Source organism: Garra rufa, chromosome 9 (genome assembly GCF_049309525.1).
Source record: "Garra rufa chromosome 9, GarRuf1.0, whole genome shotgun sequence".
NCBI classification, from domain to species: domain Eukaryota; kingdom Metazoa; phylum Chordata; class Actinopteri; order Cypriniformes; family Cyprinidae; genus Garra; species Garra rufa.
In genome coordinates, this window is record NC_133369.1 from 29,766,938 (window position 1) to 29,788,462 (window position 21,525).

Here is a 21,525-nt window from a genome sequence, read left to right on the forward strand (position 1 = left end):
TCTCATGAACTACAAACAAAAAAGAATCTATTAAAGTTCTGTTTTCTTGATTAAAAATGTGCTAATACAGCAGAACTTTATTTCACTGTGTGCACTATGCAGTCCACTTCAATTAGTAAAAAATGATGTTAGTTTAATTAAATTTTGTCAGACTACATTAAAATACATTACCAGTCGTAAACGTTTTTGGACAGTAAGATTTTTCATGTTTTTGTTTTTTAAGAAGTCTCTTCTGCTCACCAAGTCTGCATTAATTTGATCCAAAGTACAGTTTTCTTTTTGAATATATTTTAAAATTTCAAATCAAAGCTGAATTTTAGCATCAATACTCCAGTCACATGATCCTTCATAAATGATTCTAATATTCTGATTCACTGCTCAAAAACATTTTAGAATTTTTTCAGGTTTCTCTGAGAAACAGAACAGCCTTTGTCTGAAATATAAATCTTTTGTCACATTATACATTTCTTTATCATCAATTTTGATTAATTTAAAGCGTCCTTGCAAAAAAAGTATTCATTTCTATAATTTCTTCCCCCTATACTAACTCCAAGCTATTGAAAAGGTGTAGTGTATAATATTTCAAAACAAATTTATTTCCGATAAATGCTGATCTTTAGATCTTTGGTTCTATTCATTAAGGAATCCTGAAAAAATGCACTTAACTGTTTTAAATATTGATAATAATAAATAATAATACATTTTAAAAAGCATATCAGAATGGTTTCTGAAGGATCATTGTGATACTAAAGACGTAAATGATGGCGTAATGATGCTGAAAATGCAGCTTTGATCACAGGAATAAATTACTTTTTAAAATAAATTCAAATAGAAAGCAGTTATTTTAAATACTAAAAATATTTCACAATATTACTGCTTTTGCTGTATTTTAGATCAAATAAACGTAGGATAAATCTTAGTTTAACACACTTAATCAACATATTAATCTATATTTATTGGTGTTTTCAGTTATGTTTATACTACACAAAGTATTTGAGCAGAGTTTAATACAGTTGAAGTCTGTTGTCTCCATTGACATGAATGGTTTAGTTAACAACATTTTTAAAAATTACTTCATCTATGCTCCATAGAAGAAAGAAAATCATACAGGTTTAGAACAAATGAGGGTGAGTAAAGAATGACAGAATTTAAATTGTTTAGGTAAACAAAGACTTTTCAGAGCGTATTTTTATGATTGATAACAAAACATTCCCTTAACATACAGAATCTATAGTCATTTTAAAGTGCACCCCTTTTTAAACGATGTAGTAATATAAACCTCAGGTGTTCCTAGAATGCGTCTGTGAAGTTTCCAAAAAGGACTGAGCCTTTACAACCTGTACATCAGATATTCTGCCAAAAAAACGTAGGTTTGGTTTTGACTATCATGTCTATCGCACTGAAATCATATGTTTTAAAGCCATATCAGTTTAAACTTCTGATATAGGGTTTTCCGAGCGCACACATCTGAAGCACACCCACAGAAAGCGACTGTCACATGGCATGTGAGTACTAAACGAAGTTCTCTTTCATGTCTTATTGCACTTAATCTGTCAAATGCACACAAGTTTATGTTTAAAACACAGTCGGTTATGTTTAAGAAGGTAAATAGCTGGGAAAGAAATCTCAAATATAAAATGTCAGCGCCACGTGCAGATTAAGGAGTAGTAATATTATAATAAGATCCCCTACTATGTCACTAGGGGAGCGAAATCTGAGAGGCTTGTTTATTCACATGCTTGCAGAGAAAGGCTTACCAAAACACCAAAATCACATTTTCTGGGTTGGTAGATGCACCAGGGCCTCAATTACAGTACTTTAGCATGAAAAAAGTCATATTTTCATAATATACACCAGACACATCTCATAAACTGTTGTGCAGAGTTTAAAATGGGTGGTGTTTATCTTTTACAAAATGACAACAATTCCATCTTCCTCCATCGCCCCCTGGGGCAACAGTAAATGGCGTCTCAGATCTACGTGCCACGTGTTTAGAATATCATGGGTACTAGAGCTTCCTTGTCTGATGGCTGGATTACAGATGAAATGCTGTTGGGAGGTCCGATTCCTGTGATGAGGGACACTGTTGTCAATGTGAGCTGTATAGGCAAGACAAGGTTGAGAGTGAAAAGCCGCCGCCGCTGAAATGAGTGAGTTGGGCTGTCTGGCAGAAACTTGGGGTCTGTAGGAAGTATGAACTTGTGGCTGAAAAGAATGAGAGGCAGCTGAAGCACCCGAACGTCGGGACCGGTGTTTGATGGGGCTCTCGACAACCACGTCTATATCGTCTTCGCTCTCAGAGCCATTACTTAAACCATAAGCTTTCATTATCATAGGCAGGCCTGGATAGCTTACAGAGTGTGTACTATCAAAATAGTGTCCCGAGCTTGAGGAAGTGCAGCTTTTTCGTCTTATGTTGTTATGCTGGTTTGCAGGTTTCACTGTGATGATGAGATTATGGCTGTTGGCGATCATCATGTCGGTTACCTGATCCAAAGACTTCCCCATAACATCAATACCATTCACTTCCAGGACCTGGTCATTGATGGCCAGCAGTCCCGTGCAAGCCGCCAGTCCACCAGGTATTATGCGTGAGATAAAGATGCCTGGAACCTTTTCCAGACCGTAAGGAGTAACCCTGACAGTGGTACCGTCACGAATGTAAAACCCCAGAGGTCTGTCCGAGCCCTGGCGATACAGACGCACTCTTCTGTGGCATTCTGGTAAGATGTCCACGTCAATGATGGAGGAAACAGGGCGGAAGTTCTGTGGCATGCTGATCTGAAATGGTGCTTTTCTCTGGCTGACAGGTTTCTTTCGCTTTGTTGTATCATCTGCACCTGGGAGATCCTGGTCAACTTCCTCTGTAAAACAGTGTGGGAAATAAGTTGAGCGAATCATTTTCTGCAGTTCTGAAATTATGAAATTACAGACTGAGATGACTATTTGATTATATATATATATACAGTGCCTTGCAAAAGTATTCATACCCCTTCATTTTTTTCACGTTTTGTTGCAGCATTATGTTAAACTGCTTTAAATTACTTTTTTCCCCACATCAATCTACATCTCATACACCATAATGACAAAGCACAAAACAGGTTTGTAACAACTTTGCAAATTTATTAGAAATAAAAAACTGAAAAGATCCCGTTGCATAAGTATTCATACCCTTTTCTGGGACACTCGAAATTTAGCTCAGGAGCATTCATATTGCTTCTAGATGTTACTACACTTGGAGTGGAGTTAAACTGTGGCAGATTCATTTGAATGAGTCTGATTTAGAAAGGCACACACCTCTCAGAAAAGGTCTAACAGCTGAAAATGCATATCAGAGCAAAAACCAAGTCCTGAGGTCAAGATAACTGCCTGTAGAGCTCAGAGACAGACTTGCGTTAAGGCAATGATCTAGGGAAGAGTTCAGAAAAAAATCTGCTGCATTGAAGGTTCACAGAAGCATGTAGCCTCCATTATCCATAATGGAAGATAACTGGAACAACTAGGACTCTAGAAAATGTCTGCCAGCCCCCACCCAAGCTGACAGAGCTTGAGAGGTGAAAAGGTGAGGCAAAGAATGGCAGATATTTGCCAAATTCAGATGTGCAAAACTTGTCACATCATACCCAAAAATACTTGAGGCTGTAAAGGTGCTTCAACTATGTACTGAGTTAAGGGTATGAATACTTTTGCAAGGCACTGTGTGTGTGTGTGTGTGTGTGTGTGTGTGTGTGTGTGTGTGTGTGTGTGTGTATGTATATATATATATATATATATATATATATATATATATATATATATACATACACAGCCTTATGTTAAACTACTTTAAATTACTTTTTTCACACATCAGTCTACACTCCATACACCATAATGTCAAAGCAAAAAACTAATTAAATAAAAAATTTTAAACCTGAAAGATCGGTGGAGTGTTGCAGTGATGTTTGTCCTTCTGTAGGTTTCTCCTATCTCCACATATAATCATGGAGCTCAACTAGAGCAACCATCAGGTTCTTGGTCACCACTCTAGCCAAGGCCCTTCTCTATAAATTGCTCAGTTTGGCCAGAGGGCCAGCTCTAGGAAGAGTCATGATTGTTTAAAACTTCTTCCATAAAGGGTAATGGAGACTAAATGCTTCTGTGAACTTTCAATGCAGCATTTTTTTTTAACTCTTCCCCAGATGTGTGGCTTGATGCAATACTGTCTCTGAGCTCTACAAGTAGTTCTTTTGACCTCAGGGCTTGGGTTTTGCTCTGATATGCATTTCAGCTGTTAGACCTTTTATTATCTTATTGTGTGTGCCTTTCCAAATCATACCCATTAAATTGAATTTTTTTAAAATAAATTTGCTAAGATTTGCCATTATGGTGTATGGAGTGCAGATTGGTGTGGAATTAAAAAAAAAAAAAAAAAAACAAAGTGTGGAAAAGTAATTTAAAGCAGTTTAACATAAGGCAGCAAGATAACAAAATGTGAAAAAATGATGGGTATGAATACTTTCGCAAGGCACTGTATATAGAGATTTATTTTTTGGCATTTTTGCCTTTTTTACAATAGGACAGTGAAGAGATGTCAGGAAGCAAAGTAGGAGAGGAGTGGGATCAGGAAAGGTCCTCAAGCTGGAATTTGAGCTTGGGACGCCCATAGCGCAACAGTGCTGTATGTCGGTGTGCTGCCCACAAGGCTATCAGCACCAACAATTATATTTTTTACTTATTTTAGTATTATGATGTTGTCTACAGAAGAAAGTTTAAACTTAAAAATGTAGCTGCTTATTTTTTTATTTAATTGCATGTAAAATACTATTTACTTATGGGGGACCATGTACCTAATTAAAAAAAAAAAAAAAAATTAATAAATTATTTTAAACAAACAAATAAATGTCCAGATGAACTTAACCTTAAAAAAATAATTTATATTTCTAACTGTTATTATTAATGTATTTTTTCAAATATATTTATTAATTCTTCTATTTTTATTTATTCTTACATTCATTTCTTTCCAGAATTATTTCCATATTACTGTGGAACCTCCAAGAACTCTGCTAGAGATCACATGAACTAGGACGGAAAGCAACTAGATAATCTACTGTATCTGACAAACAAACACACTCAAGGGAATACAAAGCAATTATACTCAAGTACATGATTCCTAGATAAATTCCTTCCTTTTCCTTTTTCTATCCCTACTGCTTTGAGGAGCTCAGGAAGAAAACCTTGAAAAGGTCTTAATATTTTCCATAAAGTTAAACTGTTTAACTGCAGAAAGAGGTCTTGCTGCATTAGTATAATAATTTATATCCATGATATTTAAGTTGAAAGGAAAGAGGATATTTAAAAGGAAATTTAGAGATAGCTTCTTTTTCCTTCCCGTATACCTTGAAGCTGAATGAAGATGCGCAGTAAAGATTGTGTGGAGGTCACAGCTTTCCAAAAGTTGTCATCATTATTGATGGGTAGCTGCTCTCCTTGGACATCCGCATAGCCGATAAGGACATCCATTTGCCATAAGTGATGTAAACGCACAATGAGCCTGTGGAAGTCTTTATACCTGCCAGGCTCAGAGCGGTCCAGAGAAAACCTCCTGAATTCTGCACCATACTGTAAAGAGATGTAAAACTGTATCAAAATAATGCTGCCAATTTAAACACAATTTTGTTCCACTGGACAAACTCAATTTAAATGTTTTTTTTTTTTTTTTAAATACTATAAATAAGGGTTGCAGAGTGAGTGACCTGGGACTGCATTCAGTCAGCTGAAACAATGGACATATTTTAGAAGTGAGCCGTTTCTGGATATTGTGTAGGTTTTGATTGTTTAAGTTATTGTTTACAAAGGTATTTCCCTTCAGTCTAATAATACTTAAATAAAAGCGCCAAGATAACCACTTAGACACATGTAAGACACATTCGCCTACAAGAATTCTGTGAATGAATTTCAAATCTGGTTAAAGAATGAGTAATTCCAAATTGAGTCTCATAAGAGACATGCATACCGCCAAAAACAACAATACTCTATGGAAATATAATAACTGACATGCATGCAACATATCAGTAATCAGAAAAAAAAGTACGTGCCAACTTACTTTACTTTTCACTTCGAGGACCGAACAGCAACGCAGAGACTGAGACTTTCTAAGTGCCCGGTTCATGTTGTCCGATGATCGGTCAACTAGCCACTAGTCGCAGACCACTCGGGTTTTGTTTGGCTCGGCATGACAAACTAGCGTTACGTGTTCGCATCACTGAAAAAGCGGAAAAGCAGGACTAATGGCTTGTCAAAAGACGGTACAACACGAAAACAATGACACTTTCCGGGCAATAGTCGATTGTTTGTCTCTTATAAGTCTTCTGTATTTGACATCAGCAGAACGCTTTGATAAACACTCGGTAAACCACTTGTGGTCCAATTGACAAAAATATAATAAACTTTTTATGTATACTTTATATACAGAAAAAGAGAGAGAGAAAACGAAATATGTATATTTTTAGATGTAGATGTATTTTATATTGACAGTTTCAGTAATAACAGTCTTTCTTTCTCTATGCATACATATATGATGAATATTTCAAAATTATACTGTTTTTGCTGTACTTTAGATCAAATAAATGCAGGCTTGGTGAGCAGAAGAGACTTAAAAAAAAACATTAAAAATCTTAGTGTTCAAAAACTTTTGATTGGTAGTGTACATATTTCTTTAGTTAGTAACTACATTGAAGGAACAATAAATATGTTAATTAAAATCCACATAGCAGTATATGACAAGACATCATACATTACTGTAATACTGTAGTTTATTTTTGAGTAAATGGGGATTTTGTTTTTGAGAGATTTTGTTAGAGAGAAAAAAATATTACTTTATATTTTGCTGTTCAATTTAACACATCCTTTATATATTCTATATTGAATTACCATAACAACGTATACATTAAACATTTAAAAGCTGACTCATCTGCACAAATCACAAAACAAAATAAATGATTACCAAATCTATTAGCATTTTCTATGTTTTCCTGGTTAAAACAAAAGAGGAACAGATGGCTGTTTGATCTGGCTCTATGCCTTGACTTCATCAGGAAGCTGGCCTCCAGTTATAGCAGCCAAGGCATTGGTCACCATCCTCTCCACCATCCTCTGTGAGGTCTCCATGGTGTGGGTTCCTACATGGGGCAGGACGATGACATTTGGAAAGGACAGCAGGGGGTGGTCCCTGTATGTAACCAAGACGCAAATCATTTATACTACAGCAGTGATGCAGAAAACATTTAGGCTTGCAATTTTGCTATCCTACTTATAGTGGCTTAAGCAAGTTTGATTCAGGCAAACCTGGGAAGTGGTTCGGGATACGTGACATCTAAAGCAGCAGCTCGTATCATTTTCTTCTGGAGAGCATCCACTAAAGCGTCCTGGTCCACTACCAAGCCTACAACAAGAAAAGCAGTTCTTAAGCAGGACTGCTACTTTTTAATTGGATTGCTTGGTTCCAGTCTGTTACATTACCTCTGCAAATGTTGATAAGAGTGCTATTGGGTTTCATCATGGCAAACTCTTTGGCACCAATCAGTTTGTGCGTTTCAGGCGACAGATTGACCACCACCATGACGAAGTCTGACCTCTGTAACAGTTCCTTTAAGCTTGCACAATATGTGGCCCCAACTGCTCTCTCTTCACTCTCAGGCCTGAACATAGAAAACACTGTGAAATAAAATTTTAGCTAACATTAAAATTACCTGACCGCAACCTTGTACAAGGCTTATGTATAAAATCTTGATAATCAAATATTATCCCGATCACAGACTAAATATGTAACCCGACTGAAAGGCACCACTGTAATTTTACACTTTTTTTTTAAAGGGATAATTGCAATATTGACAACAACTGTTCATAAACTACCTTTTAAATGTTTGGGATTGGTAAGATTTTTTTAATGGTTTTGAAAAAAAAAAAATATTGTGAATTATTATAATTTTAAATAATTTAGATTTTCTTTTTTTTTGCAGAAACTGGAACAGTTGAGGTAAAAAGTTTACTTACACCTTGCTGAATCTGCATAATGTAAATTATTTGACCAAAATAGGAGGGATCATACAACATGCACATTATTGTTTATTTAGTACTGACCTGAATAAGATATTTCACATAGAAGACGTTTACATATAGTCCACAAGAGAAAATAATAGTTGAATTTATAAAAATGACCCTGTTCAAAAGTTTACATACATTTGATTCTTAATACCGTGTTGTTACCTGAATGATCCACAGCTGTTTTTTTAGTGATAGTTAAATAGAATTAGTGATAGTTAGATTGCTGAATTTGAATTCTTTCCAACAATGACTGAATTATTTTGAGACCCATCTTTTCACCTTGAGGACAACCGAGGGACTCATATCCAACTATTACAGAAGGTTCAAACACTCACTGATGCTTCAGAAGAAAGCACAATGCATTATAAGCCAGGGGGTGAAAACTTTGGAATAGAATGAAGAGTTGTACATTTTTCTTATTTTGCCTAAATATTTTTTGTACTGCCCTTCAGAAGCTAAAAAATATGCTTACATGTTCCTTAGAAGACATTTGATGATCTTCAAATTTAAAAAGTTTTCACCCCCTGACTCATTTTTATAAGTTCAACTATTATTTTTCTCTTGTGGACTATATGTAAACGTCTTTTATGTGAAACATCTTATTCAGGTCAGTACTAAATAAAAAATAACATGCAGTTTGTATTATCCCTCTTATTTTTGGTAAAATAATTAACATTTTGCAAATTGTATGGTGCATTTGTATTTGCAAAGTGTATGTAAACTTTTGACCAAAACTGTACATTTAGCATTAGATTCTATGATAAAAAAAAAAAAAAAAAAAAAAAAAACAGGATTTGTTTGAAAGAAAAATCTTTTGAAATATCCTATCTTTACTGTCACTTTTAATTAATTTAATGCATCTTTGTTGAATAAAAGCAAGTTAAAAAAAAAAAGAAAAGTAACTCATTGACCCCAAACATTTGACCCGTGGTGAATTTTTAAAAAATATTACAGAAGCTGGTCGTTTACATATTATACAAACTGGTAGAAAGTTGCTTAATGACAATGCAAACATTTAAGTCAAAGTCCAACAGATTCACCTTCGATTCCTATTGTGGTAAAGGATTTTCATTTCAAACCCTTGAGCTCTTTTGGCTATCTTGTGCCCTATTCTGCCCATCCCGATGATGCCCAGGGTGGCCCCGCTAACATCAGTACCCAGAGAGGACTCTGGAAAATAATCAGACTGCCGGGTCTTGGAAAAATTGTGCCCTGCAGAGAAAAAGAAGAAATTCACAATGGATTCAGTGAGCAATATGATACACCAGAAAGACAATATAGAAAGGAAACTGCAATTTTCACCTTCAACAATCCTCCTTGCAGATGCCAACATCAAACTCATGCCAATATCTGCAGTGGCATTATCCACTATGCCAGGAGTGTTGGTAACTTTGACTCCAAAGCTATTGATCAGAGGAATATCAAGGTGGTCCACTCCTACCCCACCATTAACAACAGCTTTGAGGTTGGGCAAAGACTCTAACAAGTTTTGGTCAACTTTAATAGCTGTAGGACCCCACACAAACACTGCCTGGATTTTGTCAGCGAAGTCTTCTTTCCTCTGTACAAACCTCTCATATGGGATTATAGTTAAGTGTTTTTCGATACAAGGTTCAAAACACTTGTAGATGCCTCCGGGTGCTCCAAGTGTGTTGGCTAATATGCATGGTTTCTCCATAACCTGTAAGAAAACGAGCCCGTACTAGCATAAAATGAGCAATAGACATGTAAACAAAGGAACAGGCTAACGCATTCGTCTTTAAACCTCTTATGACATATCATTCTTTCTCACCATTTGTGTGACAGTCGAGCGTAGTCTGAATGTTTCCTCAACAAGTCTGCGTCGTTTGCCAAGTGCAACGTTGTAGCATATTTTATATTCCAGACATGGTTAATCAAGTACCGATTAGGACCAAAGGTGGCTTTATGCAAATTATTATATAACTGTTCAGCAGTTGTATAAAAAAAGGTGAATATTAAAAACAAGCTTACTTAAAACTGTTAACAAATCGGCTGTTGTCACGTTTCGTCAACGGAGTTTGATAGCTGCTAGTTACTCAATAACCGGAAGGTGGCGCTAGAAGCTCATTTATCGGATTAGTTGGCCATTTCTGTCATTTGTATGATTTCCTTTGATCACAAGCACTATTGTAATCAAGAACACATACTTTGCCTTGACATCTTAGTGGTATTTTGGTTTAGCCTATACTTAATTTTGTATGTTTCAGAACAGATTAAATAATAAACCCACTAAAAATATAAATTCTGCCTCCAATTATACTCAAGTAGCCTACATGATTAATAACTCGATACATTTATTCCTTTTCTATCCCTCCTGCTTCATAGAGCTTAAAAAGGAAAACTAAAAAATGTCTTAAAATGCCTTAAAGTTTTAAAACTATAGTTTTCGTATAATGAAATGTCTATAATATATCTCAACGTAGAAAAGGAGTCTTGCTCTATTAGTGTAAGAATTTATATCCATGTTGTGTTTGGAAAATAGTGCCCTTTGGTACGCACATAATATTAGGATATTTAAGTTGAAAGAAGATATCAGTATGTATGGAGCAGAGGGTATTTAACAGGAAATTAGTGATAATTAAAGATAGCTTATTTTCCCTTGAAGCTGAATGAAGATATGCCTAGATTATGTGAAGGTCACAGTTTTGCAAAAGTCGTCATCATTTTTGATGGGTAGGACGAATGGCTTGTCAAAATAAGGGATGACATTGAAACAACAACACTTTCCTGGAACTTGTTGAATATTTGTCACTTGAAAGTCTTCTGTATTTGACATCGACAAATCACTTGAAATATATTTGTGATCCAGTTGACTGGACAATTTGTGATGAATAAATAGATAAACTTTATATGTATACTTTACATGCAGACAGACAGACATAGAGAATGACAAAACGAACACTTTTAAAATGTCAGTAAATATATTAAAAAGAAAAAAAATGAAATAATAACATTTACATAAGTATTCAGACCCTTTAACTCAGTACTTCGTTGAAGCAGCTTTGGCAGCAATTACAGCCTGGAGTCTTTTTGGGTATGACGAGACAAGCTTTGCACACCTGGATTGGACGATTTTCTGCCATTCTTCTTTGCAAATCCTCCCAAGAACGGTCAGGTTGGATGGGGACCATCAGTGGACAGCCATTTTTAGGTCTCTCCAGAGATGTTCTGAATGCTTTGGACTGAGCTTTCATTAAGGCTATCCCAATATTTTGATGCATTTAGCTTTTCATCCACTCTGATGAATCTCTCAGTCCCTGTCTCTGAAAAACAGCCCCATAGCATGAGGCTGCTACTGTACCAGCACACTTTACTTTTGGGATGGTACTCTGTATGGTGATGAGCAGAGCTGGTTTCTTTCAAACATGATGCTTTGAATTGAGGTACATCAGACAAAAGAATCTTGTTTCTCACAGTCCAAGGTTTTTTGTTTTTTTTAAATTTCAAGTGTGTTTTCATGCGTCTTCACTGCAGGAGAGGATGCAGTGATGTTTGTCCTTCTGTAGGTTTCTCCCATCTGCATATATGATCATGGAGCTCAACAAAAGTGACCATCAGGTTCTTGGTCACCACTCTAGACAAAAGTCAAAGTCAAAGTCAACTTTATTTGTCAATTCTGCCACATGTACAGGACATACAGAGAATTGAAATTGCGTTACTCTCAGACCTATGGTATGCATTAAATAAAAAAAAGTAACATTAAATACAAAAAAAGTAACATTAAATACAAACAGTAACATTAAATACAGAGGTGGAATTGAAAAAATACGAATAAAAACAAATAAACATATAATGTATAAAAATGAAAAATACAATATACAAGTAAAGGCACATGGCAGAGAGTGCAAACCATGTAAACAATATTTTGCAACAGAGCTTGTAAGTGTGTAAAAATGTGTAAGAGCAGTCTTGTAACAGTCTTATGAGTAGTGTGAGGTAGTTGGCAGACCAATGCTGCACAAAGTGACTGGAGCAGGTCAGTGTGTGTGTCAGTTCAGAAAGTTTGAGGGGCAGAAGAGGGGAGTGGGGGCAGAGCAGGGAGAGAGTTGAGCTTCCTGACAGCCTGAAGGATGAAGCTGTCCTTTAGTCTGCTGGTCCTGGCCTGGAGACTTCGCAGTCTCCTCCCTGATGGCAGCAGGCTGAAGAAGCTTTGCATTGGGTGGGTGGGATCGGCTGCTATGCAGAGGGCTTTTTTGTGAGACGTGTGCTATAGATGTCTTGGAGGGTGGGGAGAGGTACACCAATGATCCTCTCAGCTGTACTGACTATGCGTTGGAGAGTTTTTTGGCAGGACGCATTGCAGGCTCCAAACCACACAGTGATGCAGCTCGACAGGATGCTCTCGATGGTGCCTCTGTAGAATGTGTACATGATGGGGGCTGGTGCTCTAGCTCTTCTTAGTTTGTGGAGGAAGTAGAGACGCTGCTGTGCTTTCTTGGCCAGTGCAGTGGTGTTGTTTGTCCAGGAGAGATCCTCAGTGATGTGCACACCCAGGAACTTGGTGCTGCTCACTCTCTCCACAGACTCCTGAAGTCAACAACAATCTCCTTCGTCTTCTCCACATTCAGAGAGAGATTGTTGTCTCCGCACCACGTGGCCAGGCGGCTCGCCTCACTTCTGTAGTTTGTCTCATCCCTGTTGCTAATGAGACCCACCACAGTCGTGTCATCCGCAAACTTAATGAAGAGGTTGGAGCTGTGTGACGGAGTGCAGTCGTGGGTCAGCAGAGTGAAGAGGAGGGGGCTCAGCACACATCCCTGAGGGGGCCCCGTGTTTAGAATGATGGTGCTGGATGTGTTACTGCCGACCCGTACTGCTTGTGGTCTTCCTGTGAGGAAATACAACAGCCAGTTACACAGTGAGGTGTTGAGTCCCAGCTGGACCAGTTTTTGAGAGAGCTGTTGTGGTATAATAGTGTTAAATGCTGAACTGAAGTCTATGAACAGCATTCAGACATATGAGTCTTTTTTGTCCAGATGTGTGAGAGCAGAGTGGAGTGCAGTGGAGATGGCGTCATCGGTCGAGCAGTTGGGCCGATAAGCAAACTGGAAGGGGTCCAGTGAGGGGGGCAGGACAGACTTAATGTGCTGCATGACTAGCTGTTCAAAGCACTTCATGAGGATGGGGGTAAGTGCAACTGGACGGTAGTCATTAAAGCAGGAGGGAGATGACTTTTTTGGGACCGGAATGATGGTGGTGGCTTTGAAACATGTGGGGACGACAGCCTGGGAGAGTGAGATGTTAAAGATGTCTGTGAAGACATCAGTGAGTTCCACTGCACAGTCTCTCAGTACACGACCAGGAATGTTGTCAGGACCCGGAGCTTTGCGAGCATTGATCCTTCTGAGGGATCTCCTCACACTGTCCGGGGACAAAGTCATCACCTGGTCACCAGGAGGGGGTGGGGTCTTCTGTGCTGTGGTGCTGTTTTGCACTTCAAAGCGAGCAAAGAAGGTGTTTAGCTCGTTCAGCAGGGAGATGGAGCTGTCACAGGTCTGTGGTGGGGGCTTGTAATCTGTGATGGTCTGTATGCCCTGCCACAGGCTCCATGTGTCTCTGCTGTCTTTGAAGCAACGAGATATTCCTCTGGAGTACTGTCTCTTAGCCTCTCTGATGCCACGGGACAGGATGGCCCTAGCTGTCTTCAGGCTCGCCTTGTCTCCAGCTCTGAAGGCAGCGTTCCGGGCTTTCAGCAGCCTGTAGACCTCGCCTGTCATCCATGGCTTTTGGTTGGCGCAGACAGTGATGGTTTTGGTGACTGTTACATCCTCAGTGCATTTGTTAATGTAGGCTGTAACAGTCTCTGTGTACTCCTGGAGGTCAGTGGTGTTGTTGTAAGTGGCAGCCTGCTTAAACATATTCCAGTCTGTGGTGTTAAAGCAGTCCTGTAAAGCCTCTGAAGACCCCTCTGGCCACACTTGTATCTGCTTACAAACCGGTTTGGTGACTTTAACAAGCGGTCTGTAAGAGGGCATCAGCATAACATTGATGTGGTCTGAGGCGCCGAGGTGGGGGAGGGGGAAAGCTTTGTAAGCGCCTCTCTGGGTGGTGTAGACAAGGTCCAGTGTGTTATTTCCCCGTGTTGGAAAGTCAATGTGTTGCTGTATTTTTGGAAACACACTCTTTAAGTCTGCATGATTGAAATCCCCAGCTAGGATGAGAAAAGCATCTGGGTGGGTTGTCTGCTGCTCACTGATGTGCTGGTACAGTTCATTTAGTGCCTCGCTCCTGTAGTTGTTGGAGGTGGGAGGGATGTACACAGCAAACAGCAGTATAGCTGTATATTCCCTCGGGAGATAGAACGGCCGGCACTTAATAACCATAAATTCCAACACTGGTGAGCAGTATTTGCAGACTACAACAGCATCGCGGCACCAAGCGTCATTGATATAAACACAAAGTCTACCACCGCGGGTCTTACCTCCCGCGACCACAACCCTGTCGGCACGATAGCATGTCAGCTGGTCGAGCTGAATGGTGCGATCCGGGACACTGTCGCTGAGCCATGTTTCCATGAACACAAAAACACAACAGTCCTTTACATTCCTTTGAGATGAACATAGTAGTCGGATGTAGTCCAGTTTGTTGTCTAATGAGCGTACGTTGGCCAGAAGGATGGAAGGGATAGCAGGTTTGTGTGGGCTAGCTGCTAGCCTAACAAGGCCTTTCTCCATCAACTGCTCAGTTTGGCTGGGTGACCAGCTCTGGAAAGAGTTCTGTTTGTGCCAAACTTATTCGATTTGAAAATTATGGAAGCCACTGTGCTCTTGAAATCCTTCAGTGCAGCAGAACTTTTTGTAGCTTTCCCCAGAGCCGGGACTTCATACAATCCTGTCTCTGATCTCTGCAGGCAATTCCTTTTGACCTCTTGGTTTTCACTCTGGTATGCAATGTCAGCTGTGAGGCCTAGAGAGGTGTGTGCCTTTCTATTTGAATATATTTTAAAATGTAATTTATTCCTGTGATCAAAGCAAAATTTTCAGCATCATTACTCCAGTCTTCAGTGTTACATGATCCTTCAGAAATCATTCTAATATGCTGGATTGCTGTTAAAGTTTTTATTATTATCAATATTTAAAACAGTTGAGTACATTTTTTTTAGGATTTTCAACGATTTGAAGTTGAAGACGAAAATGAGATGGAAGTTTTTCGACATATCCTAATTGTATTGACCCAGATTACACAGACTACGCATGCGCGTTGCAGAATTGAGACAAGGCGAGCATTTGAGTTTAAAAAGTATATAAATTGTCAATTTGTATAGAAAATAACCAATCGTTTCACCAGATAAGACCCTTTCTCGACTGGGATCATTTAGAGTCCTTTGAAGCTGTGTTTAGCAGCATTTTGGAAGTTCAAACTTGGAGGCACCATACATATCCATTATATGGAGAGAAATCTTGAAATGTTTTCTTCAAAAAACATAATTTCTTTACGACTGAAGAAAGAAATATATGAACATCTTGAATGACAAGGGGGTGAGTATATTATTTTTAATTTTTTGTTCTGGAAGTGAACTAATTCTTTAAAGGACATGCTCCTTTTCACAAGATGTAATATAAGTCGCAGGTTTCCCCATAATGTTTGAAGAAGTTTGAGCTCAAAACACCCCACAGATCATTTATTATATCATTTTAAAAATGCCTATTTTGAGTGGAAGCAGAAACAGGCTGTTTTAGTGCATTTAGTGCCCTTCAAATGCAAATGAGCTGCTGCTTCCCACCCCTTTTCCAGAACAAGGCTGTGACATTTCAGCTTGTATGTCCAATCTCTGCCTAAAAACATCTGTTTGGTTTTGATTATAATGTATATCATGCTGAAATAATTAGTTTTAAAGCCATATCAGTTTAAATTTCTGATATACGGTTTTCTGGAGGCACACATCTGAAGCACATGAACAAAAAGCATCTGTCAGAGGTGTCAAGTAACGAAGTACAAATACTTTACCTTACTTAAAGGAGTAGTTCACTTTCAGAACTAAAATTTACAGATAATGTACTCATCCCTTTGTCATCCAAGATGTTCATGTCTTTCTTTCTTCAGTCGTAAGGAAATTATGTTTTTTCTCTCCATATAATGGACTTCTATGGTGCCCCAGAGTTTGAACTTCCAAAATGCAGTTTAAATGCAGCTTCAAAGGGCTCTAAATGATCCCAGCCAAGGAAAGAAGGGTCTTTTCTAGTGAAACGATCAGTTATTTTCTAAAAAAAAAAAAAAATTACAATTTATGTACTTTTTTTTACCTCAAATGCTTGTCTTGTCTAGCTCTGTGTGTACTCTGTGTAGAGATTAAAAAGTATTTAAATTCTAAATGTTTTTAGAAAATAACCAATCGTTTCGCTAGATAAGACCCTTCTTATCACATGTTAATGCTCAGTAGTACACATATATGGTTTTTTAATGTATTTGCATTGTACTAAAATGCGTTCATTTTCAATGGGCATATATGCAGCTGAAACAGGTAGCCTAGTGCATCCCAAATTTTTCAACAATAACATTTTAATATAACATTATAGTCATTATAGTACCAATTTTATTAGCATTTTCTCTGTTTTGCTGGTTTAAAAACAAAAGAGGAACAGATGGCTGTGTGATCTGGCTCTATGCCTTGACTTCATCAGGAAGCTGGCCTTCAGTTATAGCAGCCAAGGCATTGGTCACCATCCTCTCCACCATCCTCTGTGAGGTCTCCATGGTGTGGGTTCCTACATGGGGCAGGACGATGACATTTGGAAAGGACAGCAGGGGATGGTCCCTGTATGTAACCAAGAAGCAATTCATTTATACTACAGCAGTGATGAAGAAAACATTTAGGCTTGCATTTTTGCTATCCTACTTATAGTGACTTAAGAAAGTTTGATTTAAGCAAACCTGGGAAGTGGTTCGGGATACGTGACATCTAAAGCAGCAGCTCGTATCATTTTCTTCTGGAGAGCATCCACTAAAGCGTCCTGGTCCACTACCAAGCCTACGACAAGAAAAGCAGTTCTCAAGCAGGACTGCTACTCTTTAATTGGATTGCTTTGTTCCAGTCTGTTAAATTACCTCTGCAAATGTTGATAAGAGTGCTATTGGGTTTCATCATGGCAAACTCTTTGGCACCAATCAGTTTGTGCGTCTCAGGCGACAGATTGACCACCACCATGACGAAGTCTGACCTCTGTAACAGTTCCTTTAAGCTTGCACAATATGTGGCCCCAACTGCTCTCTCTTCACTCTCAGGCCTGAACATAGAAAACACTGTGAAATTCAATTTAGGCATTACATTTAGCCAATTCAACATGAAAAAGTCCTGACCGCATCCCATAAGGCCTTGTATAAAAACTTGATAATTAAATATTATCCCAATCACAGACTAAATATGTAACCTGGCTGAATGCCACACTGTAATTTCACTCTTTAGTTTGAAAGGGATAATTGCAATATTGACAATATTTGTTCCTAAATTAGCTCTGAGGGAAAAAACAGCAAAAAAGTAATATTGTGAATTTTTTTATCATTTAAAATATCCATTTTATATTAGAATAATTTTAAAATGTAATTTAAAAATAATTAATTTTTTTATTTGCAATTCGTCAAAAGTTTACATACACCTTGCAGAATCTGCAAAATTGTAATTATTTTATCAAAATAAGCAGGATCATACAAAATGCATGTTATTTTTTATTTAATACTGACCTGAATAAGATATTTCACATAAAATACATTTGTATATAGTTCACAGGAAAAAAATGATAGTTGACTTTATAGTTTACATTCACTTGATCCTAATACTGTGTTATTACCTGAATGTTTAGTGATAGTTGTTCATGAGTCCTTTGTTTGTCCTGAGCAGTTAAACTGTCTGCTGTTCTTCCGAAAAATCCTTCAGATCCCACAAATTCTTTGGTTTTTCAGCATTTTTGTGTATTTGAACCCTTTCCAACAATGACTGTACGATTTTTAAACCCATATTTTCACACTGAGGACAACTGAGGGACTCACATGCAACTATTACAGAAGGTTCAAACACTCACTGATGCTTCAGAAGGAAACACAATGCATTAAGAGCCAGGGGATGAAAACTTCTGAACAGAATCAAGATTTGTACATTTTCTTATTTTGCCTCAAGATAAAATTTTTGTTCATTTAGTACTGCCCTTCAGAAGCTACAGGATGTACTTACATGATTCCAAGAAGACAAAATAAGTTAAATTTACCCTGATCTTCAAATTCAAAAAGTTTTTACCCCCTGATTCGTTTTTATAAATTCAACTATTATGTTTCTCTTGTGGACTATATGTAAACATCTTTTATGTGAAACATCTTATTCAGGTCAGAACTAAATAAAAAAATAACATGCATTTTGTAAGATCCCTCTTATTTTGGTAAAATAATTACCATTTTGCAGATTCTGCCATGTGTATGTAAACCTTTGACCTCAACTGTACATTTAGCATTAGATTCTGTGATGAATAGAAAGTTCAAAAGAACAGGATTTGTTTAAAAGAGAAATCTTTCATAATCGTAATATATTTACTTTCACTTTTGATCAATTTAATGCATCTTTGCTGAATAAAAGTAAGTAAAAAAAAAGAAAAGAAAAGTAACTCATCGACCCCAAACGCTTGACCCGTAGTGACTTTTTCAAATATCACAGAAACTGATGGTTTACATATTATACAAACTGGTAGAACGTTCCTTAATGACAATGCAAATATTAAGTCAAAGTCCAAAAGATTCACCTTCGATTCCTATTGTGGTAAAGGATTTTCATCTCAAACCCTTGAGCTCTTTTGGCTATCTTGTACCCTATTCTACCCATCCCGATGATGCCCAGGGTGGCCCCGCTAACATCAGTACCCAGAGAGGACTCTGGATAATAATCAGATTCCCTGAACTTGGAAAAATTGTGCCCTGCAGAGAAAAAGAAGAAATTCACAATGGATTCAGTGAACAATATGATAAACCAGAAAGAAAGTATAGGAAACTGCAATTCTTACCATCAACAATCCTCCTTGCAGATGCCAACATCAAACTCATGCCAATATCTGCAGTGGCATTATCCACTATGCCAGGATTGTTGTAAACTTTGACTCCAAAGCTATTGATCAGAGGAATATCAAGGTGGTTTAATCCTACCCCACCATTAACAACAGCTTTGAGGTTAGGCAAAGACTCTAACAGTTTTTTGTCAACTTTAATACCGCTGGGACCCCACAGAAACACCGCCTGGATTTTGTCAGCGAAGTCTTCTTTCCTCTGTACAAACCTCTCATATGGGATTATAGTTAAGTGTTTCTCGATACAAGGTTCAAAACACTTGTAGATGCCTCTGGGTGCTCCAAGTGTGTTGGCTAATATGCATGGTTTTTCCATAACCTGTGAGAAGATTAGCCAGTGCTAGCGTTAATGAGAATTAATTTTGTAAACAAAGCAACAGGCTAACGCATTCGTCTTTAAACTTCCTATGAAATATCATTGTTTCTCACCATTTGTGTGACAGTCGATCGTAGTCTGGATGTTGCCTGAACAAGTCTGCTTGACATTTGCCAAGTGCAACACTGCAGCATATTTTATATTCCAGACGTGGTTAATCGAGAACCACTTAAGACCAAAGGTGGCTAACTTTAACTTTAACTATAACTATACAACCGCTCAAAAAATCAGGAGTTTGATGCTAGTTAGGCCTACTCGATAACCAGAAGGTGGCGTTAGAAGCTCATGAATAATATTAGTTGCTCATTTCTGTCACAAGATTGAGGATATAAGTAATTGTTTGATGGACATGTGCTTCGTGTTTTATACCTGATATTATTTCCAGAATTGATTTTCTGTCAACTGTATGAGTTCCTTTAATCACAAACACTTATACTCATACTTTGCTTTGACAACATCCTAGCATTGGTGTTTTGGTTTAGCTTATAGTTTTGTATGTTTCAGAATAGATTAATTTATAAACCCTCAATCCCTCACGTTCACAAATTCTTTGAATGCTATAGTTTTACAACACTACAACACTTAAATCTTGCTGATGAACCAACCACGTGAAGAGTGAATTTTCTAAAAAATTTGCAGAAATTTAAGGCCATAAATTAAAAATTGTAGGTTTTGATGACTCTGAGAGACATTTAATTAATTCCAATACTGTTAGAAGATGGCTATAAATGGCTGCAGCAAACATCTATCTTTGCTTTCATCTGTTAGAAAAGTCACAAATAGAGCTTCAGCAACTGAAATCAACAACCAAATAATTCTGTATAGCTACTGAAACTCTAGAAAGTACATGTTTTCATTTCCACTTTAAAGGACACTGAATGAATTTCTGAGTTATGATGTATTGTCTCAAAAACCAAGTGAATTATAATTTGTTCATTTACTGGATATTTCAGCATTGGCTACTCCACTGATGCCCCATGGATTCAAGCGGAACACCCCAAGTCCATCTGCTACAGTTGAAGGTATGCCACAATAAAGGTTCGCAACAACCACATTTGAGTGATAATGCACCACTCACACATTGTATATAGGGTCAGCATATTAGTTATTGATGGCAGTGAATAAATAATTCAAAGAACGTGGATAGTCATAATACCTCATAATACCAACTCTTCAAGTAAACAATGTGTAACTACAGCAGATCAATCTCTACCGACTTGAACTTGTGTCGTGCCTTTGTGTGAAAACTACTTCCTTGAGAGTCTGCTTAGTTTGGCAATCAACCAAAAATCTTTTCTGTTCTGCTGAGCACTTCTCTTCAAAGTCTAGTGCTTCACAATTAGCCTACATCTCTGACTCTGCCCCAGGGACAGGCATGTTTTAAAGTGATGAATTGATTCTCCTGCCAGCAGGGTGGCCCATTATAAGTGGTGAATTACAGCATTCAAACCCTATTTTTAAGAACAAAATGGGAGAAAATACCAGACAAGCTCTTGTTTTGCAGACTTTAACAGGCTCATGTGAGTTGACAAATTTAAGGATACTAATGTTCTTCTTTTTTAAACTCAATGGACAAGAAAATTTAAACAGCCTCATGAATTCCAGTGTATCCTACTAAATTCAGTCTCTGCTATCTCACTTCAAAAGTCTGGAAGTATGACATTTTGACATAAAAATGTTTTTCTCTAGTGATTCTTTGTACAGCAGTTTAATAATTTGTATCCCAAAACCATTACCAACTAATATCAATTTGCTTTTCCTGTCTTTGGCATTTACAACTCAAGCCAAAATCTCTGGCGTGATGAAATGGGCACTTGTGCTGTGATATGCCCCTGATACTTCTTGAGGTTATTTTTAACGCTGCTCCAATTAAAGAGGCCTATCTGCCCTCAGGCTCAGGCTGAATGATAACGTTCCTCCTAGTAGAAAGACAAAGAACAGACTTCAGCAAATCTTTAGCCACACAATCACAGGAGTATCCCATCTTGCATTTTTTTTTTCCGA

The 21,525-nt window shown here is 37.7% G+C and overlaps 3 protein-coding genes across 3 annotated transcripts; all 3 read right to left on the reverse strand.

The window, feature by feature from the left end:
* Positions 1 to 1,712: 1,712 nt before the first annotated feature.
* On the reverse strand, positions 1,713 to 6,223 carry pard6ga (par-6 family cell polarity regulator gamma a). The gene is made up of 3 exons (XM_073847580.1): positions 6,083 to 6,223; positions 5,376 to 5,598; positions 1,713 to 2,864 (listed from the first exon to the last, which is right to left on the reverse strand). The coding sequence occupies exons 1-3, from the start codon at positions 6,146 to 6,148 to the stop codon at positions 1,909 to 1,911; spliced, it is 1,245 nt and encodes a 414-aa protein (XP_073703681.1). The 5' UTR covers positions 6,149 to 6,223; the 3' UTR covers positions 1,713 to 1,908.
* Positions 6,224 to 6,475: 252 nt separating this feature from the next.
* Positions 6,476 to 10,115, reverse strand: LOC141343005 (probable 2-ketogluconate reductase). Its single transcript, XM_073847598.1, has 6 exons — positions 9,875 to 10,115; positions 9,385 to 9,763; positions 9,123 to 9,294; positions 7,498 to 7,676; positions 7,324 to 7,420; positions 6,476 to 7,207 (listed from the first exon to the last, which is right to left on the reverse strand). Exons 1-6 carry the CDS (start codon positions 9,875 to 9,877, stop codon positions 7,054 to 7,056), a joined length of 984 nt encoding a protein of 327 aa, XP_073703699.1. The 5' UTR covers positions 9,878 to 10,115; the 3' UTR covers positions 6,476 to 7,053.
* A 5,042-nt stretch (positions 10,116 to 15,157) lies between these two features.
* LOC141343071 (probable 2-ketogluconate reductase) lies at positions 15,158 to 19,705 on the reverse strand. Its single transcript, XM_073847664.1, has 6 exons — positions 19,575 to 19,705; positions 19,086 to 19,464; positions 18,828 to 18,999; positions 17,149 to 17,327; positions 16,975 to 17,071; positions 15,158 to 16,858 (listed from the first exon to the last, which is right to left on the reverse strand). The coding sequence occupies exons 1-6, from the start codon at positions 19,653 to 19,655 to the stop codon at positions 16,705 to 16,707; spliced, it is 1,062 nt and encodes a 353-aa protein (XP_073703765.1). The 5' UTR covers positions 19,656 to 19,705; the 3' UTR covers positions 15,158 to 16,704.
* Between the last annotated feature and the right edge of the window lie 1,820 nt (positions 19,706 to 21,525).